Source organism: Ambystoma mexicanum, chromosome 5q, assembly GCF_040938575.1.
Source record: "Ambystoma mexicanum isolate Mex_15411 chromosome 5q, UKY_AmexF1_1, whole genome shotgun sequence".
Taxonomy (NCBI): domain Eukaryota; kingdom Metazoa; phylum Chordata; class Amphibia; order Caudata; family Ambystomatidae; genus Ambystoma; species Ambystoma mexicanum.
This window is the reverse complement of record NC_090933.1, coordinates 990,600,457-990,620,832: the sequence shown is the minus strand read 5'-3', so window position 1 is coordinate 990,620,832 and position 20,376 is coordinate 990,600,457. Positions and strand designations below refer to the sequence as shown.

General features: G+C 42.6%; 1 protein-coding gene across 3 annotated transcripts in view; it reads left to right on the top strand.

The window, feature by feature from the left end:
- Nucleotides 1-20,376, top strand: part of NUDCD1 (NudC domain containing 1) — a 1,249,938-nt gene that overhangs the window by 349,603 nt on the left and 879,959 nt on the right. For all 3 annotated transcript variants that reach the window (XM_069621511.1, XM_069621512.1, XM_069621510.1), the window contains exon 4: nt 19,635-19,818. In XM_069621511.1, the coding sequence (XP_069477612.1) occupies nt 19,635-19,818 (184 nt within the window). The remainder of the gene's footprint in view (nt 1-19,634; nt 19,819-20,376) is intronic.

Below are 20,376 nucleotides of genomic sequence, written 5' to 3'. Positions count from 1 at the left end.
CATCATCTGGATATTACGTTTTTCTATCTTGAAAAGGAGAAAACATTTATTCCCTTGAAAATGTACTTACTCAAAGTTTAATAATGAGTAAAATACTCGCACCTCAAATTCTTATCTGGAGCACTGGCCACAACAATTGATATCATACCTGTATCAGATCCTTTGAGTTAGCTCTGCTATGGAAGGTGATGTGTATTCTGATCAGCCGGGTGTAGTCTGCCAAATGGCAGGACAGGAACCTGGAGGGCTAGGCCTCTTCTTTGATCTCTTTGTGAGGGCGGTAACCTCCTTCGCCGAGACAGCCGCAGTGAAGGCAGCTGTACTGGGCCCGGATATCAAAGCAGCCCACCCATTTAAAAGGAGTAGCCTCACACCAGGGCCCTGTATCTCTAAAGGCCTTTGTTCTCAGTGAGAAGGTAAGGGGGTGGGAACATGATGGGCAGAAGGGCTCAGGTCAATGGAAGATTTCAACCATTTTGCTTCTCACAATCCCGCTCTTTCCTGTCCCCTCGACTGCCTCTGGAGCAAAGCAGTTTGGTTGTGACATCAGAAGGGCAAAGTCGACTCCATCCAAGAGCAGGGATTGAACCAGGCTAGCTTTATGCCAATCACTTGAGAACTTTTTCCTTTAAAAAAAGGGGTCTCCCACCCCTTTTTCAGATCCTCTCTGACCCCTTAAGGCTGTAGATTTGCTCTGAAGAACTCTGTGGACTTTCTTTGGGAAAGTTGTACTTTCCACAGTCCCCAGCCTGAGGTGAAGAAGAAATCATCCAAGAGTGAACCTACCCACTCCCAGGGCACATCAGGTGTGTCCTCTGCTGTGGACCAGTACCTACCGCTCTCCACTGGAATCTCCTAATCTGGAAAAGCAGACCCTGAATTAAATCATCCTGTCCTGTAGTCCCCTCGAGTGGGCCTCACAGCTACTGGGGGGTATAGGGGGTCTAAAACAGCTGAAGCTCCATGGTCTACCGCACTGGACCAGTCTCCTTCACCACACCTAGACCAAGAGGGAAGTCGCTGGCGCTGTTTGCTCTCCTCCTTCACCACTTCGACCAGCTAGAAACAGCATTGTGTCCTAGCTAAAGCTCATCACCTGCTAGCCCTGAAGCAACTGCTCAAAGCCGGGATTCAAACTGAATCACTGCAGAGGCACATGCAGACTCTAACTGGGGGTTACAACCATGGCTCCACTCAGCTAGCTCTTGAACTGGTGTCTCATCGATCGAACAGCAACACGCCCAAGATCGACTTGCGCCTCTGGAGCATCACTCCGCTCCTGTTGGCTAAAGCCTGACTTGGCCTGGCCAACTGCAAAGTGTTCTGGGACCGCCATGACCTGCTTCCTTGAGAGCTGCTCCTCTACCGCACTGAGCGACCGCATTCACCCCTAGTCTACGCACACTTGCGGCTTGGGACCACGTGATCCAATGTGCCCGAACTGACAGCCGTGCAGGAACTGAATACGGGTACTGTTGACCATAGAGACTGGTTAGATCACGATCATCTCTGTTTTCATCCAAGATATATCCCTTTTGTGGCTACTGATTTACTTACCACCCCTAGAGCTACGCTCAGAGTGCTACTGTTGGATATTCTCTGTTCTTCCTTTGGGGTGGGTTTTTGTACACTAATCTGTGTTCTACTTTCAGATTGAGTGTTTAAAGTATATATTTTCATTGAACCTTGATTGGACATTTCCTTTTATTTTGGACTGTGCTACTATTTGGTTCACTACTGGTTCACCTTCACAGCCCTCTTGAGAGTAGAGCCTTCCCTCTGCCCACATTACCAGAAAAGGCAAAGGAGGTATAGGCATATCTCTTGATTGTCCCTGTTTTACCTTTGATTGTGTGTGTTTTGGTTTTGATGACAAATCTGGTCAATTTGTCCCTTTTCCCCTGGGGAAGCAACCCAGTTTGAGACTATGGAGGCAAGCACACTCCGCAAAATCCTCCCTAAGGTATGGGCAAATGGGACATCACTGGGATTGACTACCCCCTCTGGGACAAGGACTTCCATTCCGATAAGGAACGCCCCAGTCCAGCATACATTATATGCCTACATGAGAATTGTAAAGTCTATTGTTACTTGTGTTTTGAATCCACTGAATACTCTCTATGGCTTCAGGTAATGCTGGATCTCGTCTTAACACCACAGTCAAAGAAGGAGGACTACGAAGGGAGAAAAAAGAATCCTTCACAAGTCTCTGACGGAAAGACGCCTGGAGGGGCAATACCACGAAAGACCGCAGAGCCAGCAGTAGCGTGGGGAGAGTATGAGTCACTCGCAAGACACCAGAAGGCTGGCGTCTGGACTGACAGGGAAGCCAAGGTTGGGATAGAGACGGAGAAGCAACTGTCTAATCTGGTGGCACGACCACAAGGATGCTGTGATGAGCCTGGTAATCAATGCTAAAACCAGATTGCAGAAGGGTTCCCAGATCCTCGAGCTCAGTACGCGAAATGCATTTGCCTCAGGAAAGCAAACACTCCCAAAGAGAGCACAATTGAGAGGTATGAACATTGATAATGAAAGCTGGGGAAACCAACATGGTTACGGAAGCCTGATAAACCTGAGCCGAAAGAAAGCAAACCTATCAGAGGGTCATAGGGCTTCATAGAGCTTAGGGAAATTAAGTGACTGTCGAGGATGGGGAAGTCAGTGAGGTTAGGCTAGCCTGATGAACCCAAGGAGAGAAAGTCAGCTGATCGGAGGACCATAGTGCTTCGGAGAACCTTAACAAATCGAAAAACGTTGATATCCAAGGCTGGGAAAGCCACAGGGGTTACGTGAGCTAGATAACACCCAAACTGAGATAAAGCAAGGTTCCTAGAGAGCCATATGCTTTTCCTTTGCTTGAGGATTGTAACTGTGCATAACTTGGTGATGCCAGAGAAATTACGTCGGAAGCGGCTGTGATTGCAATTGAGTGCTACGGAGAACAGTCCGGCTTGACGGATCTTGTTCCTCGCACTCAGTTCTTTCCTCTAGCCTGTGGAGGAAGGCTAGCAGAGCACTGAATGGAGCTAGTGGAGCTGGAAAGTCTGTACATCAGCGTCTGTAGCGAGACCATGGACTGCAAACCAAGGGCTGAGGCTGAGCTGATTTGCTAATCTGCGGTGACCCACTGTTGCTGAACGGTATGCCCTTTAGGTGCGGTAAGCAGAAAGTCAGCAGAGCCACACACTGAGCCTGCCGGTAGTTGGCCAGTTACGCGGTCACAAACCCTCCTCTTCCTCCTAATTTGCTCCTATATATTAATACACATACAAATACCCACTGTACCAATGCAGTGAGTACAGCCTGCACCCCACATAGAGACATGTTGCGAGTACAGTAAGAGTGGCAGTGGGAGTGGTATGAAGCTGGCGAGCCCATGTTGTTAACGCATTCTGGTTCCAGGAATTTACGCAAACTGATGTCCATAATTTATAATTTGTGTAGCGGTCCGCTATGGGAGAACTTAAGAGCGCCTGAATTAGATGAAGTGCCTGTGCAAGAGTGGCCTCCTATTCTGAAAATGTGATGTGATCAGCGTCACACGACTCGGTAACGATCGCTCAAGTCCATGCAACTAAAGTCAATCTTATTGCACCTGAAGGGCCAGTTTGTAATGGCTCAAACTTATCAATTAGTTCCCCCAAAGTAGCCCAGGACCTGAGGGACGTATTCGAAAGCGGCCTGGAATATACACTAACTGCAAACAATATAAAAATACAAATAAATGACTACTTTACAAAGAGGCAATGCTGCAGCTTGGGTGATTCTGATCTTTATGAATGCAATGTGGTTAATAACTTGTCACGGAATACCGAGCTGGGGTCAGGGGCTTGGTGGAGACTTTAAATAGCATAACTCCAAGGGAGAATGTAAGACCCCTCCACCCCTATAGGCCCATTTGCGCAACCTATAGTGTTTAGTCCCATATTGGCTACGGTATTCAATCCCAGCTGTGGGAAAGCCCATTGCAACTCTTACCTGATAACTGGATGGTATGTGCATTGGAGCCTGAAATCCGGCTTGGGTCTAACGATTACACATTATCGGCTTTGAACTTTGTTTTGACCTCCTTGGTGAATGTTTTTGAGTCATTGAAAGGAGAAGTGCAAGTGCACTCAGGAATCCTAATGGAGTTAACGAAAGTGGGAGGATGTGAATCATCACTGATGGGTCTGAAATCTACGCTAAATACAATAGTAATGGACTCTGTAAAAGAGTTGAAAAGGGACTGAAAAACTCAAGCGAATAATATGAATGCTTGGCATGGAAAGGTAATGGACCTCACTCATAAATCCCAAAAAAGCTACCCAAATGCTAAGGAAATTGTGGTTTACATCGGCTATGGAGGATGTGAACCAAGAGCTAGATGATACTCTGGTCACAGAGTCAGTATTGGATGAATTCACAAGGTTGGCTCATGTAGCTAATGACTCTGAAGGAGATGTAGTAAGGCTCAATGATGTGATCGAAATTGTGGATACCTTGATACCTGAAGCAAAAGCAACCAAAAATCTAAACGGAATGGCAGGAAAAAACAAAAGGGGGGGGGGGGAAGAGGGCCAATGGTGGAAGATTGGAGTCTCCTTTTGGTATAGTTGGAACCAATCTGAAGAACCAAAAGGGTCAAAAAATTAAGAACACTATGAAAACCAACTTTATTTGTGCAATGTCATTACCTAGAAAAGAGGGCATTGACAATCATCTCACATTCATGTCAACTTGGAAAGATGCAGAGCAATAAACCTCCTTTCTTGTCGATTGCCAGTGTCCAGTCACATCTTCTCAAGCCGTTTTGGCTGGCCCTTCGGTCGACTTTCTCAGCAGGGAGCTGCGCTCTTGCCACGAGTGGGAGCTTCGGCAGGATCAAGTGGACAACCTTTTCCTCAAATGGGGCAGTCCCCAGATCGATCTGTTTGTGACAGCGACGAACACGCCTTCGTCGCCGGCTGAAAGGACTTTGCACTCGCTGGATGTAGCCAGAGCGCTGAAATTTTATGTGACCTGCACAAAGAGTTTCCGGAAAACTTCACAGCTTTTTGTGAACATTGGGCCTGTGAACTATGGGAAGGCTCTGTCCAAGGCTTCCAATTCCAGATGGCTTTTCGGATGTATCACTCATTGTCACCGATTGGCAAACTGACCGCTGGCTGGCCATCCGAGAGCCCATTCTACCAGAGCGATCGCTGCTACGATGGCGTTCCTGTCTGGTGTGCCCCTGCTGGACATTTGCAGGGCTAATACGTGGAGGTCGACGCACACCTTCACGAAGTTCTACTGCGTCAACAGGGATGCTGAGGAGGAATCCAGAGTCGGCCAGGCAGTGCTGCGCAACCTGTTTGCCTGAAGGTGAGCCTGGTGCGAAGGTGAGAAATGCTTAATGTTGAGTTGTAGAAATGTTTAATGTTGAGCCTTGCCACCTCCGTGGTTGTGCATGTGTGTACTGCTATGTATTCTTGTATTCATGAGCATGTGAATCCATGCCAGACCCATGCTGGAGAACAACAGTTACAGGTAAATAACTTGTTCCTTCTCTATTGTTCCTAAAGGAGGGGCATCAATGCATGGCAGTAGGCCATTGGGGTATTGGGTATGAAGGGGTTTTCTTCATGGGCATATGGGGGATACCATGTCTCATTCAATAAAGTAATGACATCTCCCCGGAGGCTGTTTCCTCCCATATGATCCTCCCTCATGGGAGGAGGTTCGCTCTGGGGAATCCATGATGACTCCATTGGGGTCATCACAGAGTACACCTAACCAGCGCAATGTTAGTAACCAAAAGAAACATTTTCTCATATTTTGTGCGACATGCAGCAGAGAGGTGTTGTTTTTTACCTCTCAGGAGAAAGAGACAAGACAGAATGAGGCACAGCTACGTGTACACGTGAAATGCAGAAATGACCATCTCCTTTTCAAACATTTTTAAGTTTTTTAAATGTGGGAGTAGATCCACGCCCTCTACCCCTGCACCGTAACCATTCCCCTTACCCCTCTCCAAAATTGTCAAAATAACCACAAAAAAGATGCGTCATTTGCCTTGGAAAGCAGTAGAGCTGCTGCAGCAACAGCTCTGAAACAGCATGAGAAAGCAGTGTGCTGAAATGGGACACTGGGCGTTGTAGATCGCCATGCAGCTATGTAAGTGCCCCTTGAGCAAAGCCGTCTTTGTCATCACAGAACAAGGTGAATGGCTTCTCATAATCTAGTAGTACGATTAACTTGATTGGATGTAGCAAGAGCAACAGAAAGGGCAGATTTGATTTGATTAGAAGCACTAGAAGCTTTCTGTGACCAGTGTAGTGTGTCAGGCTGAAAGTCGAGGAGCATGGCTTGCAAGGGAGCCACAATGGAGGCATAATCTAGGATCCAGGGAGGGCAGAAATTGCTCATGCATAGAAGAGTGCAGTTTCTTTTATTTACCGGAATAGGGCATTGAAGGATGCAGGAAATGCGTGAGGGGCAAGGTGTCTGGCACCTTGGGAAATGTTGTGCTCTAAGTAGCAGACCTTTGGACGGCATAGTTGTAACTTGTTTCTATTCACCTTGTGACCCCCTGGCTGCCAAATCCGAGAGGAGAGCGTGTGAATCAGGAAGATAAGCTTCAAAGGACAGAGATGCTTGTAGGTCATCTACATGTTGAATCATAGTAGAACCTTTGGAAAAGGTAACATCCTTGAGGATTTCGGAGAAGAGGGGCAGAGAATAAATGAAACCTTGTGGTAGGGACCTGTACACGAGCTATTGCAATTCGGGTGAATGGACACTGAGAAGAAGCCGATGCTAAGTCAATGCACATGAAGAAGGGTACGCTATGAAGTATGCATGAAAGGATGGCAATGCGGACAGTAATAACAAGATGGGAGGGAATTACGGCTTTGTTGAGGCCTCGGAGGTCATGGTCAGAACGATATTTGTTAGTGCTCTACTTGGAAATGTGTAAGATGGGGGTTGTTACATGGGCTAATAGTATGGTATCGGATGCCTTGTTAGATGAGTCAATGACCGTTTTGATGCCTTCCTCGGCTTGTGGGCAGAGTCTATACTGAGATATCCTAGGCAGAGGCACAACAGGGTTGAGGGTAATGCACACTGGCTCGGCAGAAAGAATATGGCGCACCATGAAGAGGGAATTAAATTCAAATGAGCTGTGACTTGTGAGGTCTGCTCAGGTGTATGCAGACTGTCAGAAGCCACAGGTACAGAAAGTGATCGCTGTATAACAAAGAGAAAATCCGCTTGGAGTCTTTGCGGTACATCTAAATAGATAACATCAGGAATACAGTAAATGGTACAGTTCATTTTGCACAGCAAATCGAAACCTAGTCAGTTTGTAGGAGCGCAGGGACTTAGTAGAAGTGCATACTGGTCTGTGAACATGCAATTCATTAGATACAGGATGGGGGAAAGGTAGTACCTGTAATACCCACAGCATTAACATTTTCAGTAGAACTAGAGCTGGTCAAGTGGCACAGCGAGTAGAGCGCTCGCTTTGACATCTGTGCAGAGCCTGCTAACGCAGGTTCGAATCCCGGCAGGGCCAAACTCAGCCTTTCATCCTTCCGAGGTCGATAAATGAGCACCACACACCGTGGGTAATATTAAGCAGCGCTCAGATACCTTAGGGTTCGTAGCGCTATATAAATGCCAAATTATTATTATTATTATTATTATTATTAGAGACATTGAGAACTCGGAAGCACCCAAAGTGGAATGAGAAGCCCCATCAACCAATCATTTGACAATCTTGCCTTCGATATTGCAGTCTACATAAGGACCAGAGAAGTCTAAGGGGAGAAAAGCTTCTGATATCATGGGAGGGACCCTGTGCATTTCTATTGTGTAGAAAAAACATTGACATCAGGTTAACCCTGTTGCTCCTTTGGAGGGGGTGGAGGGTAGAGGCAGAGGAGCAGGGTAGGCAAATTGTTTCTGCAGAGATGGTACAATTCTGGGGTTGCGTTCGAGCAGGTCTAATTTGGCATTGCTGAACAAGGTAACATTCTTGATTGCATTTGCTGATGGGGTAAAGATTGTTCCAGAAAACGTTGCTGCATATATGGTGGTGGACTGACAAATGATTGTTGGAAGGATTGATGGGAAGGAGCAGAGCGTCCCCCTGCCCGTCAATGCATCTTTTGGCTGATAATGTTAAATCTAGAATGCCATAAATTTGGTAATCCCATCCTATTCCTGTCTTTTCTGTTTATCATAATGTTGAGCAGCTTGTAGAGCTTTTTCAATTGATTCACCTTGCCAGCCTATTTGAACATTGTGGGTTTTATTTGAAATGTCAGGGAGGAGGTCAGGTACAAAGTGAGAGACCAGAGCTGATTTGGATTGGTCTGTGGGATTCTCAATGGCCGAATACTTTGTAAAACAATAACGTACTCTAGAAAGGTAATCTGATGGTGTCCCTGCAGGCTGCTCTTGCAAACTGAGATTTTGGTCCAATCGAATATTACGTACTGGTGCTGCAAGTGTCCAATGCTGGAGGTTCCGAGAATGAAGAGTAGGGAATCTGAAGGCCCTGAAAGGACAGGCTAGTGGGGTTCTCACTCTTGTCCATTACGGGGAGAGAGCCGAGCAGTCCATATTCTCGATACTTAACCTTTGCAGCATGGAGTGTAAGCCGTTATGGCAGGGAAGATGTCGCTGGTAGACGTGAACCTGTGGAATATGTTAGGGTAGAAATTCGATTTGGTTGTTGCAAGCATAGTTGAAGTAGCTAGAGGGGGCTGTTTTAAAGAAGCGCACGTGAAATAGGGGCGTCGGACTGTATTATTTTGCAGTGGTAGCATGGTTGCAGGTGGGGTAGTGATGGGGTGGGGTGTTGGGGATGCTTGTGGGGAGTATGGTGTTAAGGAATCTGTGGGATCTTCGGGTGGAGCACTTTAGGGAATCTCAATAGAAGGGTACAATGTAGCAGAAGAGGTGTCCTGTTTCATTTTTCAAGGGTACCCTTTAAGGTGACAAGCCTGTCTATATGAAAGTCCCTGTTTTAGGGAACCATTCATCAGGACTGAATCTGGTATACAAATTCAATTTCTATAGATATTCACGTGCATATGCTCTATAGTTTTGGTACATACAGTATGCATTATTGTTTTCGTCAGGAATTCTATCTTTGCTAATACTGGAATCCATTTTATGCCATGATAGAAATAGTGCAGGGAGACGCGAAAAGGGTGGTGACTATTTAAATGCAAAAAATACAGAGACAAGTGGCAATTTACTGACACTAGGATTCAACCCCAAAGCTAGCTAAGGACACTCCAAAACTAGGGAAACCACGTCTCTCTTCGTTCTCTCCTTATGAGTTTCCAGACTAAACCTCCTCAGTCCATGTAACAAATACGCACGGAGTGAAGCTTCTTCCAAACTGATGTTAAAACATACAATTTTATTTCACATAATCAATTTTAAACATATCCTAAAAAATCACATTAAAACATCATCCTATGACATAAACACATTTCATTGGCATTCCATTTCATCCACAGCACAAAAACAGTAAAAACACTTATCAGATCTATACATTTGCAATAATATTACAATAATAAAAAAAACAATGGGCAGTCAAAGGGCTGTCTTCCTATAAACTACCTCTAAAGTGCAAACTGACTTTCTAGTAAAGGCCACTTGATATCCTCATCAATGATCCTAATTTGTGAGAAACCTTTTGCTGCCGAAAGGTTATGAATACAACTTAATATATAATTGAAGACACTGCTACCATCTCCAGTGTGAAAAGACCCAACATGTTTTGTTGTTCTGCATATGTGAAAAACGTCTCTGAGAACTTCTTCAGGGGACCAACGCACTCAGATTACAATACACACAATTTAGTGACATTAGAAACTAGCAATTCCATCAATGATGCTATACGTCCAAAATCTACAAGAGAGAACAAAGATAAGCAGTTAAGGAAAATTAATTAAAATTCCTTCTACCTCACATCTAGGGTACTGTAATCCACCCTGAGAGGGCTTACCGTATCACTTCCATAACAAGCATCCTTGATACGGCCATGTTTAGAGCGTCTTCTAAGTAGACAAAAGAATCTGGGAAACAATACAAACAGTATGAGAGGAATCAAACCTGTCTGTCCGAATCAATAGCCACTAATATTCTTATTTTGACGTAGGTATTACAAACGCCCGTAGTTGCAAGAGAAACTCAGTATCTCATTAACAGTACACTGGGTTCACTAATGCAAACTGACATTAGGTGGGGTTGTGTATCTGCGATGTAAGAAACCAAAAATCATTCTTACCAAGTCCGTAGCAATCAAGGACCCGAAAACAACTGTTTCTATCTAGACCTCCATGTTAGTAGTTTTTGATTGAGATCGTATTATTCTATCGGCTCAGAGGCACTATAGAGTGGCGTACCCGAAAACGTAATGTTAGGGGGAGAAGGTAGCTTTAGTAGATAATTACATATGAATGTATTATAAAGACCAACTCGTTTACCTTCAGCCTCGTAAGTGTAAGCGTATTCTACACGTAAGCAGTGTTAGAAAGCAGTCCGTCTCGCTTGCACTCTTGGCTGTAATGGAGTACTCCTTCTCAGCATGTGGTGGACTTCCACGTCTACACGAAAGGCATGGTTGTTGCCTAGCAAAAAGCAACCAGAGTGTTTAAGGCAAACTACCCAGACTTGGGAAAGAAAAGGCTATCCGGGTGACTAAGATGACGGTATCAGACTAACAAACTTAGTACGTTCATCAATCGGGCAACTTAACAGCGCTTGCACAGTCTCTCTCATTCTGGCCAATTCAACCACTCTATGGTCTGTGTCACCGGACTCCTGCTACATGACTGCTTAGTGATATCCACTTCTAAAGCAGCCTGAGGGCGTAAGCTTGTAATGTCGGGTCACGTCCGGCGCGATCAGCAGCGCGCGTACCTTCCCTGTTCTCCTGCATAATGTTGGATGTGACAGCTGACTGAAACTAAACCAGATAGGTTGATAACTATCTCATTTAGTAAATCCCTGTCACTTAGTACAGCATTCAAGTTCGCAAAATAAACGTAACAAATTTGCAAACTTGTGATTCACTTGTGAGAAAAATAACCGACAGGGTTCACCTTCTAGAATCTAAGACTTGCAAGTTAATCACGTATTGGAGGTTGTTCATAATTGTTTCACTTGTCTTAAATAAAAATGGTGGGGTACTCGAAGACCAATGGAATAGCACTTGTGTGCGTCCAACCTGTCATATTAGTGGTCCACTCGAGTACATGGCTAGAGAGTAAAGCATTAGACATGAACAAAACTACCAAAAGCAGAATATATCAGCAGTTCTGCCACTCCACTTGCTCATTGAGGCCTATTTGTGAGAAAGATCAACCACTGTTCCTTGTTAAATAACTTTGTAGTGACAGTTTCTTCATTATTTGTGGCGGTGACTTGTAATAACACTGTCCATTTCAAAGTGTCGCTGCCATTTTCCATTGTAAGAAAGTGATTTACTAATGGAGCGGTTACAACTTTGTTTTTAATGCAGCTTCTATCACTGATCCTGAGTTTAACTTTTCGTTCCGTCATCCCTATGTAGACAATAAGGCACGGGCACCAGATAGCGTACACAACGTTCACTGAGTTGCAGTTAGTAAAATGTGTTTATGTCCATGATTTGCAAAATCCTCTGTCTACCTCAGTGGTCCTACAGGTGAAATTGCAATTAACGCAATTCCCACAAGGCAAAATGCCGTTTGACAGGTGGCAACCCCCAAAGTTCTGTCACACTTCTTGGTTGATTAATTCTCAATGAAATATCATTCTTCGTGAGTAGTTCTTTAAGGTTTGCAGCTCTTTTGTATGCACAGAGGTATTTCCAACAGGCAGTCTCCACTTTTTTTTAAATGATTTTGGTCACTTCATTTGGCTTAGGAGTGAAAGTACTTATAAACACGATCTCGACACTGTCCGGAGTTTTGGTTTTGTACCCGAGAAGAGCTTCTCTATTATTATTGATTGATCTCTTAAGGGCTCTCTTTACAATTTTCTCAGGGTACTTCCTGTCCCTCAATTTGGAGCTAAGAGATTCAGCTTCTAATAAAAAAGTGCTATTCTCTGTACTGTTGCGTTGCAAATGTAAAAACTGCCCATAGGGCAGGTTTACTCGAGTGTTGCGAGGGTGGCAACTATAGAAAAGTCGGAGGGAATTCCAGTCGTCAGGCTTATGGAATGGTCTTGCCTTCAACACATTGTCAAGATTGTCCGCACATATGGTGACGTCTACAAAATTCACTACACTGTTACTATGTGTGGAAGTAAATTTAAGATGTTGATTAATCCACTCGACAAAATTAAGAAAGGATGGCTCGGAACCTTCCCAAATGATCAAAATATCATCTATAAAGCATCTCCATAGCGTAATTTGTTCAAGGAACGGGTTGGTAGTGTTATAGATGATTTGTGTTTAAAAAAAATACCACATACAGATTGGCTGCTGTTGAGGCTACAACAATGCAATGGATCTGATGATATAGGTTTCCATTAAAGTTGAAATAGTTTTTGGTCTGTGCCAATTCTGCACACCATAAAATAAAACTATTATGGGTGGAACCTGTCGCTCTTTTAGAGAACAATACTTCTTCCAATGCATCTAATGTATCTCTTTGAGGTATACAAGTATACAGTGATACAATGTCTAAACTGACCAACAAATGCTTAGTGTGATCAAAGTGCATGCCTTCGATCATATTTATCACCTCAGTTGTGTCTTGTATATAAGAGAACATTTTAGTGACAAATGGTTTTAAGTATTTGTCAGCGGATTTCGAGAGGGGCTCCAACAGAGATCCTGTGCCAGACACTATAGGACGACCCGGTGTGTTCTCCAAAGATTTGTGAATCTTTGTAAGAATATAGAATGTGGGTACCGTTGGTTTCAGAACTAGTAAGTACTTGTTCGAGGGGATTGTGTCCTCTGACGTATTCCACTTTGTTCTATGATTGGACAAGGAAAGTGTTTTCCAGAAACTTCAAAAACATTGAAAGGGCGGATTTACAACTCTGCGTTAACAGCATTCTTGCTGACATTAATGAAAATGACTCCTGTGACACCATTATTAATAAATATGATCAACAGATGCTCATATTAATAAACCAGAAAGCTCCCAATCGAGACAATAAGAGTCAGGCCCAATCTTAACCATCAAAAATGGTTCACACCAGAGTTAACCATCCTGAAGAAGGACAAAAGACGCAGTGAAGCACAATGGCAAACAAATCCAACTTATGGCAATAAGACCAGCTGGAAATTACTAGAAACATCCTATAAGAACAACATCAGTGAGGCCAAAAAGAACTACTTCAATAGTCAAATCGAAGCATCCTCTAACTCAGCTAGTAAACTCTGATATCCTCAAATCTATAGATAAACATCAGGCTTTGGCTCCTGCCTTCATTCCATCTCAATCTGAATGCGAAAACACTCAGATAGCTTTTGCTAACAAAATCACCAAAGCTAGAGAACGCATTGCCTCTGCTCAAGCGAATAAACCTCAACCTAGTCACCCAGTCGAACTGACGACCACCAAGGGAAAAGAGAAATTCCAATTTCAACAAATTTCTACTGATGTCATGATGAAAACACTGGCGTCTATGAAACCATCGTCCTGCGCTGAAAGCAAACTCCCCCCAAGATCATTCTTGATCATTCGGACATATTTGCCCCATTATTCACTAAAATCGTAAATACCTCTTTCCGTGACAAAACTGTACCGGAAAACATAAAAAAGTCACCATCACACCACTTGTAAAAAAAACCTAATTTAGACCAACGTGACCCCAACAACCTGAGGCCTATCACGAACTGCAACTTTACACTTAAAGTCATGGATAAGATAGCAACAGCACAACTTCAGGAATACGTAGAAAGGCATGAGATTCTACACCCACAACAATCCGACTTTAGAGCCGTACATAGCACAGAAACAGCAATGCTGGACCTACAAATGAAAATGCTGGGAATTATGTACAAGGGAAAAACCGGCTTACTAATCCTTTTAGATCTTAGTGCCGCCTTTGACCTGTTAGACCACCAGCTACTACAAGCACTCGCCAAAATCCCAAATTGCTCCAAGGAAGCAATACATTGGCTATCCTCCTTCCTTGAGAACAGAATCTCCTGAGTCCATTGGGGAGATAAATTCTCCTCTGAATACAACATCCTATGTGGGGTGCCTCAAGGAGCTAGTCTGTCCCCATTGCTCTTTAACTTATACATTCGCTTCCTGTGTGAGTTATTAGAACAACTCCAGGTGTTCTTTACCAACTATGCTGACGACACCCAGCTAATCCTGGAACTGAGTGGGGACTACGCGAAAGACAGTACGACATTGAACACACTTTAAAAGAATATTGAAGAGTGGATGAACAACAATTGGATGTGCCTTAACAGCGATAAGCCCAAGTTAATGGTCTTCGGATCCACCCAAGCACGTGCCAAACTCTCCTCTGACTACCTGGCATTTCAAATCAACGAATCCCGTATTGAAGTGGTGGGCAAAGTTAAAACACTTGGCATGACCCTGAAAGCCTCTCTTAACGCAGACGCTCAAGCCATGTATGTTAGCAAAAATTGTAATTATTACATCAGACTCCTCAAAGCAATCAGACCCCTACTCAATGAAAAGAATTGTGCCACCACAGCCAGAGCTACCATCTTGTCGCGCCTGGATTATGGAAACGCACTCCTCGCAGGTGCAAGCAAGCAAAGCATGCACAAATTCCAATTGGTCCAAAAACAATGCGATCAGAATGATTAAACAAAAAACAAGAAATGAACATATCGGTGAAGCCAGACGGGACCTCCACTGGCTGAACATGGAGGACTGTGTACTATTCAAGTTTTTATGCCAAGTGTCTTTATGGCAAAGCACCAGCCTATCTGAAGTCCAAACTCACCTTCTACAACCCTAGCAGGGCATTAAGATCAGAAGCCAAGGGCCTGATAATAACACTGAAACATAAAAAAGAACTCGGATTGGGCAAAGCCTTCCCCAACCGTGCGGCAGCCAGCTGGAACAAACTGCCGATCTGTCTCAGGTTGGAAACAGACCACTATTCCTTTCGTAAAAAACCTAAAACCGGGCTCTTCAAATAAGCCACACTGGTAAGATTCCAGGCCCTCAAAATGTCCTAACTCTATCTGCACTTGACCTGTCCTGTCTCACATTCTGTTACTTTCCGTTTGTCCATGTCTCCATGTATGCGCCCCGATGCTTGCGGGCAGTCGGCGTAATACAAATAAATAAATAAAATAAAATGGATTGTGATTCCACCTGCCGGAGAGAGCTGGGCAATCTGGAGCCCTGGAATACTTACAGAATCGACAAGTAGCATCTGCATTTCATGGCGTGACCACTATGCCTCTGGCTAGCCTTCACCCTGTCCCTGCAGGCAGTTCCCCAGGCAGTCTCCACAGGGGCACCACACAACAACGCTGCTGCCCACTCACCTGTGCACCTCCTCTCCCACCTGCAGGAAATAGTTATTTACAATTGCAGACATATGTCATTTCTTTTAAAGGGAAGTATGAATTGTGCACCGCTGGTTCACTTAAAGACAACAAAATAATTATCAGTACCCCAGATGGCTGCTCCGAATGCTTATAGCGATAAATGCCACTTTTCCTGGGTGCACAGGGCTGGAATGCTGTGCTTGGATCTACCTGGCTCAACCTTGATTAACGTTAGCCGCTGTGCTCGCCCTTAAAATGGTATTTAATGCTACATTGAAAACAATTGATGACAAGGCATGGGCCCTCTTGTCCACCTGTAGTTGACAATTAGCCTGCCCGCCGCACCACCATACTATTTATTTGGTCCAAGGCTATAGCCTTCCTTTAACATTGTGAACCTTTTGATTTATGAAACTTCTAAACTTCTCCTTATGCAGTAAGCGATGGGTCAGCACAGAGCCTGGAACTGAAAACTGTTTTCAGAGCCTTTACATCATATCTATTTATTTGTGTCTGTTCAAGCAGCTAACCTTTACATTTTACTGACACTTATCTCACTAATGGCTTACGTGTGCTGTACACAAAAATGAAGCATTGTTGCGCATTTTATCTTTATGACACACAACTTTTGGTGACATTAAAAATACTAGTGTAATATTGCCTACCAGATAAGTTTGTTTGCTAATAAAGAACCTTTTAATGAGCAAAGTCTGGTAATCAATTTAAAAAAAATAATTTGTGCCTTGTGTTACCAAAATGAGGAAGTCACTTTGGCAGCTGCATTTAAACTATTTTCTGTGTGTATTAAAAACATAACAGTTGAATATTTTATAAAACGAAAATGAGGTACTGCACGGATCAGATGTCCTTCCTCAGCCGGCCATCGTGGTCAAAGACTGAAATGGCAATTTTGATAATAGGCTTGCCAGCTTACATTAAAAACTCTTACGTTTGTGTGACGCAGTATTACTTGGGCCCTTTGTGACCTAAGACAGCGGGTAAAAACCACCATCTGTCCAGTAACTGCAGGTGTGGCGTTCTGGGGGTGTTACAGCACCATCTGATGATGCAAGAAATATTTATGTGATAAGAAAGACAAACACACTGAACAAAGCTGGCTGGTAATCTCGTAGAGCATGTGACGGCAAGTCTCAGTTTCCCTAAGGCTGTTTCTGAGGATCTGCTTATGAACATCAGCTTATATAAGTGAATCAATAATATAATACACATTGGCCCAGAATCAGGTGGCTGATCTAGACATTTTGCATAAAGGTTTCTTGCAGCAAGTAGGTTTGAACCAGCACGTAGGCCTTGCGGTTCCTACCCGTTCATAATTTGTGCAGGACTAGCATTAGCAGCACAGAGTGCATTCAAGGAAACAAGTTTATCAGTAGCTGATTACTAAATATGGTAAAGTAGAGGTCGTTGATCTGTGATGTCTAGTTCCTAGAGCTGGTCAGATATGCTAGGCCCAAACCTTTCTTTGTTTTGTTATTATATTGGGAGAGGCATTGTCGAGGATATCTAATACAAGGGACATTCCACCACAGGCCGAAACCATCTGCTGTAAGAAAACGGTTCTTTTAAACAAAGGATCACTTTAATATGCAGTTTATGAAGCACAATGCCCTTGCAGCTCGATAGGCGCCCTGGCAACTGCTTTTAAAACTGCAACGACTGGTGATTTTAGATTTCATGAGCTTGAAAAATAATAGCATTGTTTTTTTTTATTTATTTTTATTTGGTTTAGTTGAGAATATCAACTTTTCAAATTATACAGAAACAAAAAAACACAAGGATTAGATTTCTATAATAGAAAAGTTAATAGAAAGTTAAACGTTTTACAATATGATTTCATACATAAAACAAAACTCAAACAAGAAACAAATAATTTCACTAGGCTACAAACATCACACTAATCTCTATCCACAATATCAGTATCAGCGTTAGACAAGTGACAGACAGAGTTCTTAGGTTTTAGTACATTAGTTCCATTCATTTCCTTATGTGTTGCAGATAAGGGAGGACAGAAAGTCAAGTTGTCAACACCTCTCAATCTTTTACTCCTGTGTCAACGTAGCATCTTAGAAATGTACTATAGCTACTCTTACAGCTAATTTCGTGTTGGTAAACATTTTTTGAAATATTTGATCTTTCAACTGGGCACAGCGAAGAAAACAAACCCTCGAAAAATAATTTGTGTCTTTCCACCAAAGCAGGACACTCAACAATCAAATGCTCTAGAGTTTCTTTTATATCAATATTTCTGCAGAACCGACAAAAATTCTGTGCAGATGGAATCTGTTTTCGTCTTGCCAATATGTCCCTGGTCGGCCAAAGATTAAAACGAAACCTCATATATTGTAATCTAATATAAGGAGAGGGACAAGCCACCAAATCTGCTGGTTCGCGATATCGTTTAGAGCCAAACAGTTCTGGATCAAAAATAGCATTGTTTTTGCCTTTCCTGGGCAAACTACTCACATTTAGCTGCATCTCTTGTATTTAGGAAATGCTGACAATTGTCTTGCATAAACACAGGTGGGCCATGCTGCCATGCTTTGATCCAAGTTATATGTTAATGGTGCCTGGACGCAGTGGTTTTCTACAAAGCTGACACTGGCAAAAAAGAAACATTTTGAGTTCAATTTAAGTTGACAATTCACTTAGGGGTGGTATGAATATCTATAACATTTAATAAAGTGGGGAAATGTACTATCCAAGTCTTTTTTAGTTGTACCGGATACAGGATAGGTTGTTCTAGCAACAGATATGGTATTATCTACGATACTCATCCTTACTTCATAAGTAGCTTCCCAATCTGTTCTTTTCCTTATGGAATAGTAAAATTCAAGTCGCACAGTTCACCATGTTTTTTTCATATGGCTGCAAACTTGCCAAAGCATTGGAGGTCAGCCTTTTTATTTTTAATAAACCTACAAACGTAGCGTGTCTTCTTTAGAGGAGATTTACTGCTGAATTATATTTTTTCATTGGTCGGTTTAACATTAATGATTTGTTATTTCACTGTAAAGTATCATTCAGACCGTGAATCATTCACCATCCATCAAATCTTTACAGTGTGGGTTAGGTTACCTTTGAATTATTACAATGTTGCCCAATCCTTTCCGTGTAGCATCCTTGGAGAATGTGGTCAAGGTGCAAAGTTAGAATGGAAGATGCAGTGGAGGCCTTGTAAAGTAGAAGGTAGATCTATTAATAAATGCTCATGTGACGCTAATCAAATTCAAATTGACAATTTGTACTGGGTGACGGGTACGTTTACCTGCAAATTCACATAATTTGGGCAAAGTGAAAATGTTCTCTACTTTATCTTCTGAGATTTAGAAATGGCATTCTTTAGATAAGTAATTGTTGATTTTTGCAGAACAGATGACTAGCCAGAAAATGCTGTGACAACCGCCAAGCTGACGCTCTTTGAACTAGCACAGGTGTGCATAGAATTGCCCACTGCAGCCTATTTCCTACTTGCATAATGTTAAAGTTGACTTAGTGCAATAATTCATGTTGGCTTTGGTCAGATACACAACTTTAACTATTGTCCTTCTTGGTATGTTCTCTCCATTTTTACTTACCCATAATTCTCAGAAGTGCATGGTTTAATTTGTGAATCTTTTTTTTCGAAATCCTTGTACATCTATGATGCATTTATCGGCTGAGATTTATTGCTCCCACAAATCAGACACTATTACATTACGTTGTTTTCTGACATAACTGATGTTCTCAAAGTTAATTTCTTTACTCATGTATGAGAAACGTACATATATAGATTCAGGCAGCAGAAAACCTTCTGTTTTGTAACGCTATTTTCTACAACTAGTCACTTTTTTGTCCACCAATCCCCAGACCTACCTTTATACAAACTATAGGCTGTACTTTAGATAACAGATGCTGAAATCAGGTTTATAAAAAGACTTGGTAATTTTATAGCCTTTTTGCAATGATTAAAGATAGTTTTATTGTATCTATGTGCACAGGAGTAGGCAAAGAGGGTTTTGGGAGAGGCTGCATTGGTGTGTATATGTGTAGCATGCAAATGTTTCAATACATAATAAAAATCACAAGAATCCAAGCAAGTTTATTGAAAAAGAAAGTAGAAATTATTCAACATTTGTTGCTATTTGTCTCCCCATAGATCATGTTCAATAAGGAGCTTGGTGACCCCTTCGTTGTTCAGCACAGTGTCTCCTTTATTAACTCAGACCTTCATACTATAGAGTTACTTTTACTTTGGGTTGAAAAAGATGAATCCGATTTAAAAGGAAGTGGATTCCATGTCTCGTTGGAATGGGTTTCAATCACAAGTGTGAATAACACCAGTAAGTATAAATGTAGCACTATGTGCCATGTAACAATTGCTTGACTTTCTCGATTGTGCACGCAAGCATAACCATTACAGTGCTTCTATCGCGTACTCTCTGTACACACTTAAACTATTATTAATCCCATAAGCAACTTTTTGTGTCTAATTGGTCAAGTTGGCTGCAACAGACCAAGTGCATCATTGTCTACTACTTGCACAGTTGGAACTGTTGATTTATGTGAAAATCTCACCAGGAAAATGTAGTTTTGTGAAAAAATTGTCTGAAAAAGTAGTTTATTACATTTTTATTTCGTTTATAACAGACCTTTCATACAATTCACATCAATTTGTCCAACCAAGAGATTAAAAAAGAAAGAAAACATGCATTCAATTTGCATCTAACCTGCGCACATCATTGCTTTCACTATCCTCAAGAATGTATGCTCTAGGGATTTTCAACTCCTTTAAAGATGGATTAAACATCCTCCTATTCCAGTTCCAGAACTGCTTCCACAAATTCCATTACTGCCAACATCATGGGATTTCTTTTGACCAATTATGAACATGAAAAAAT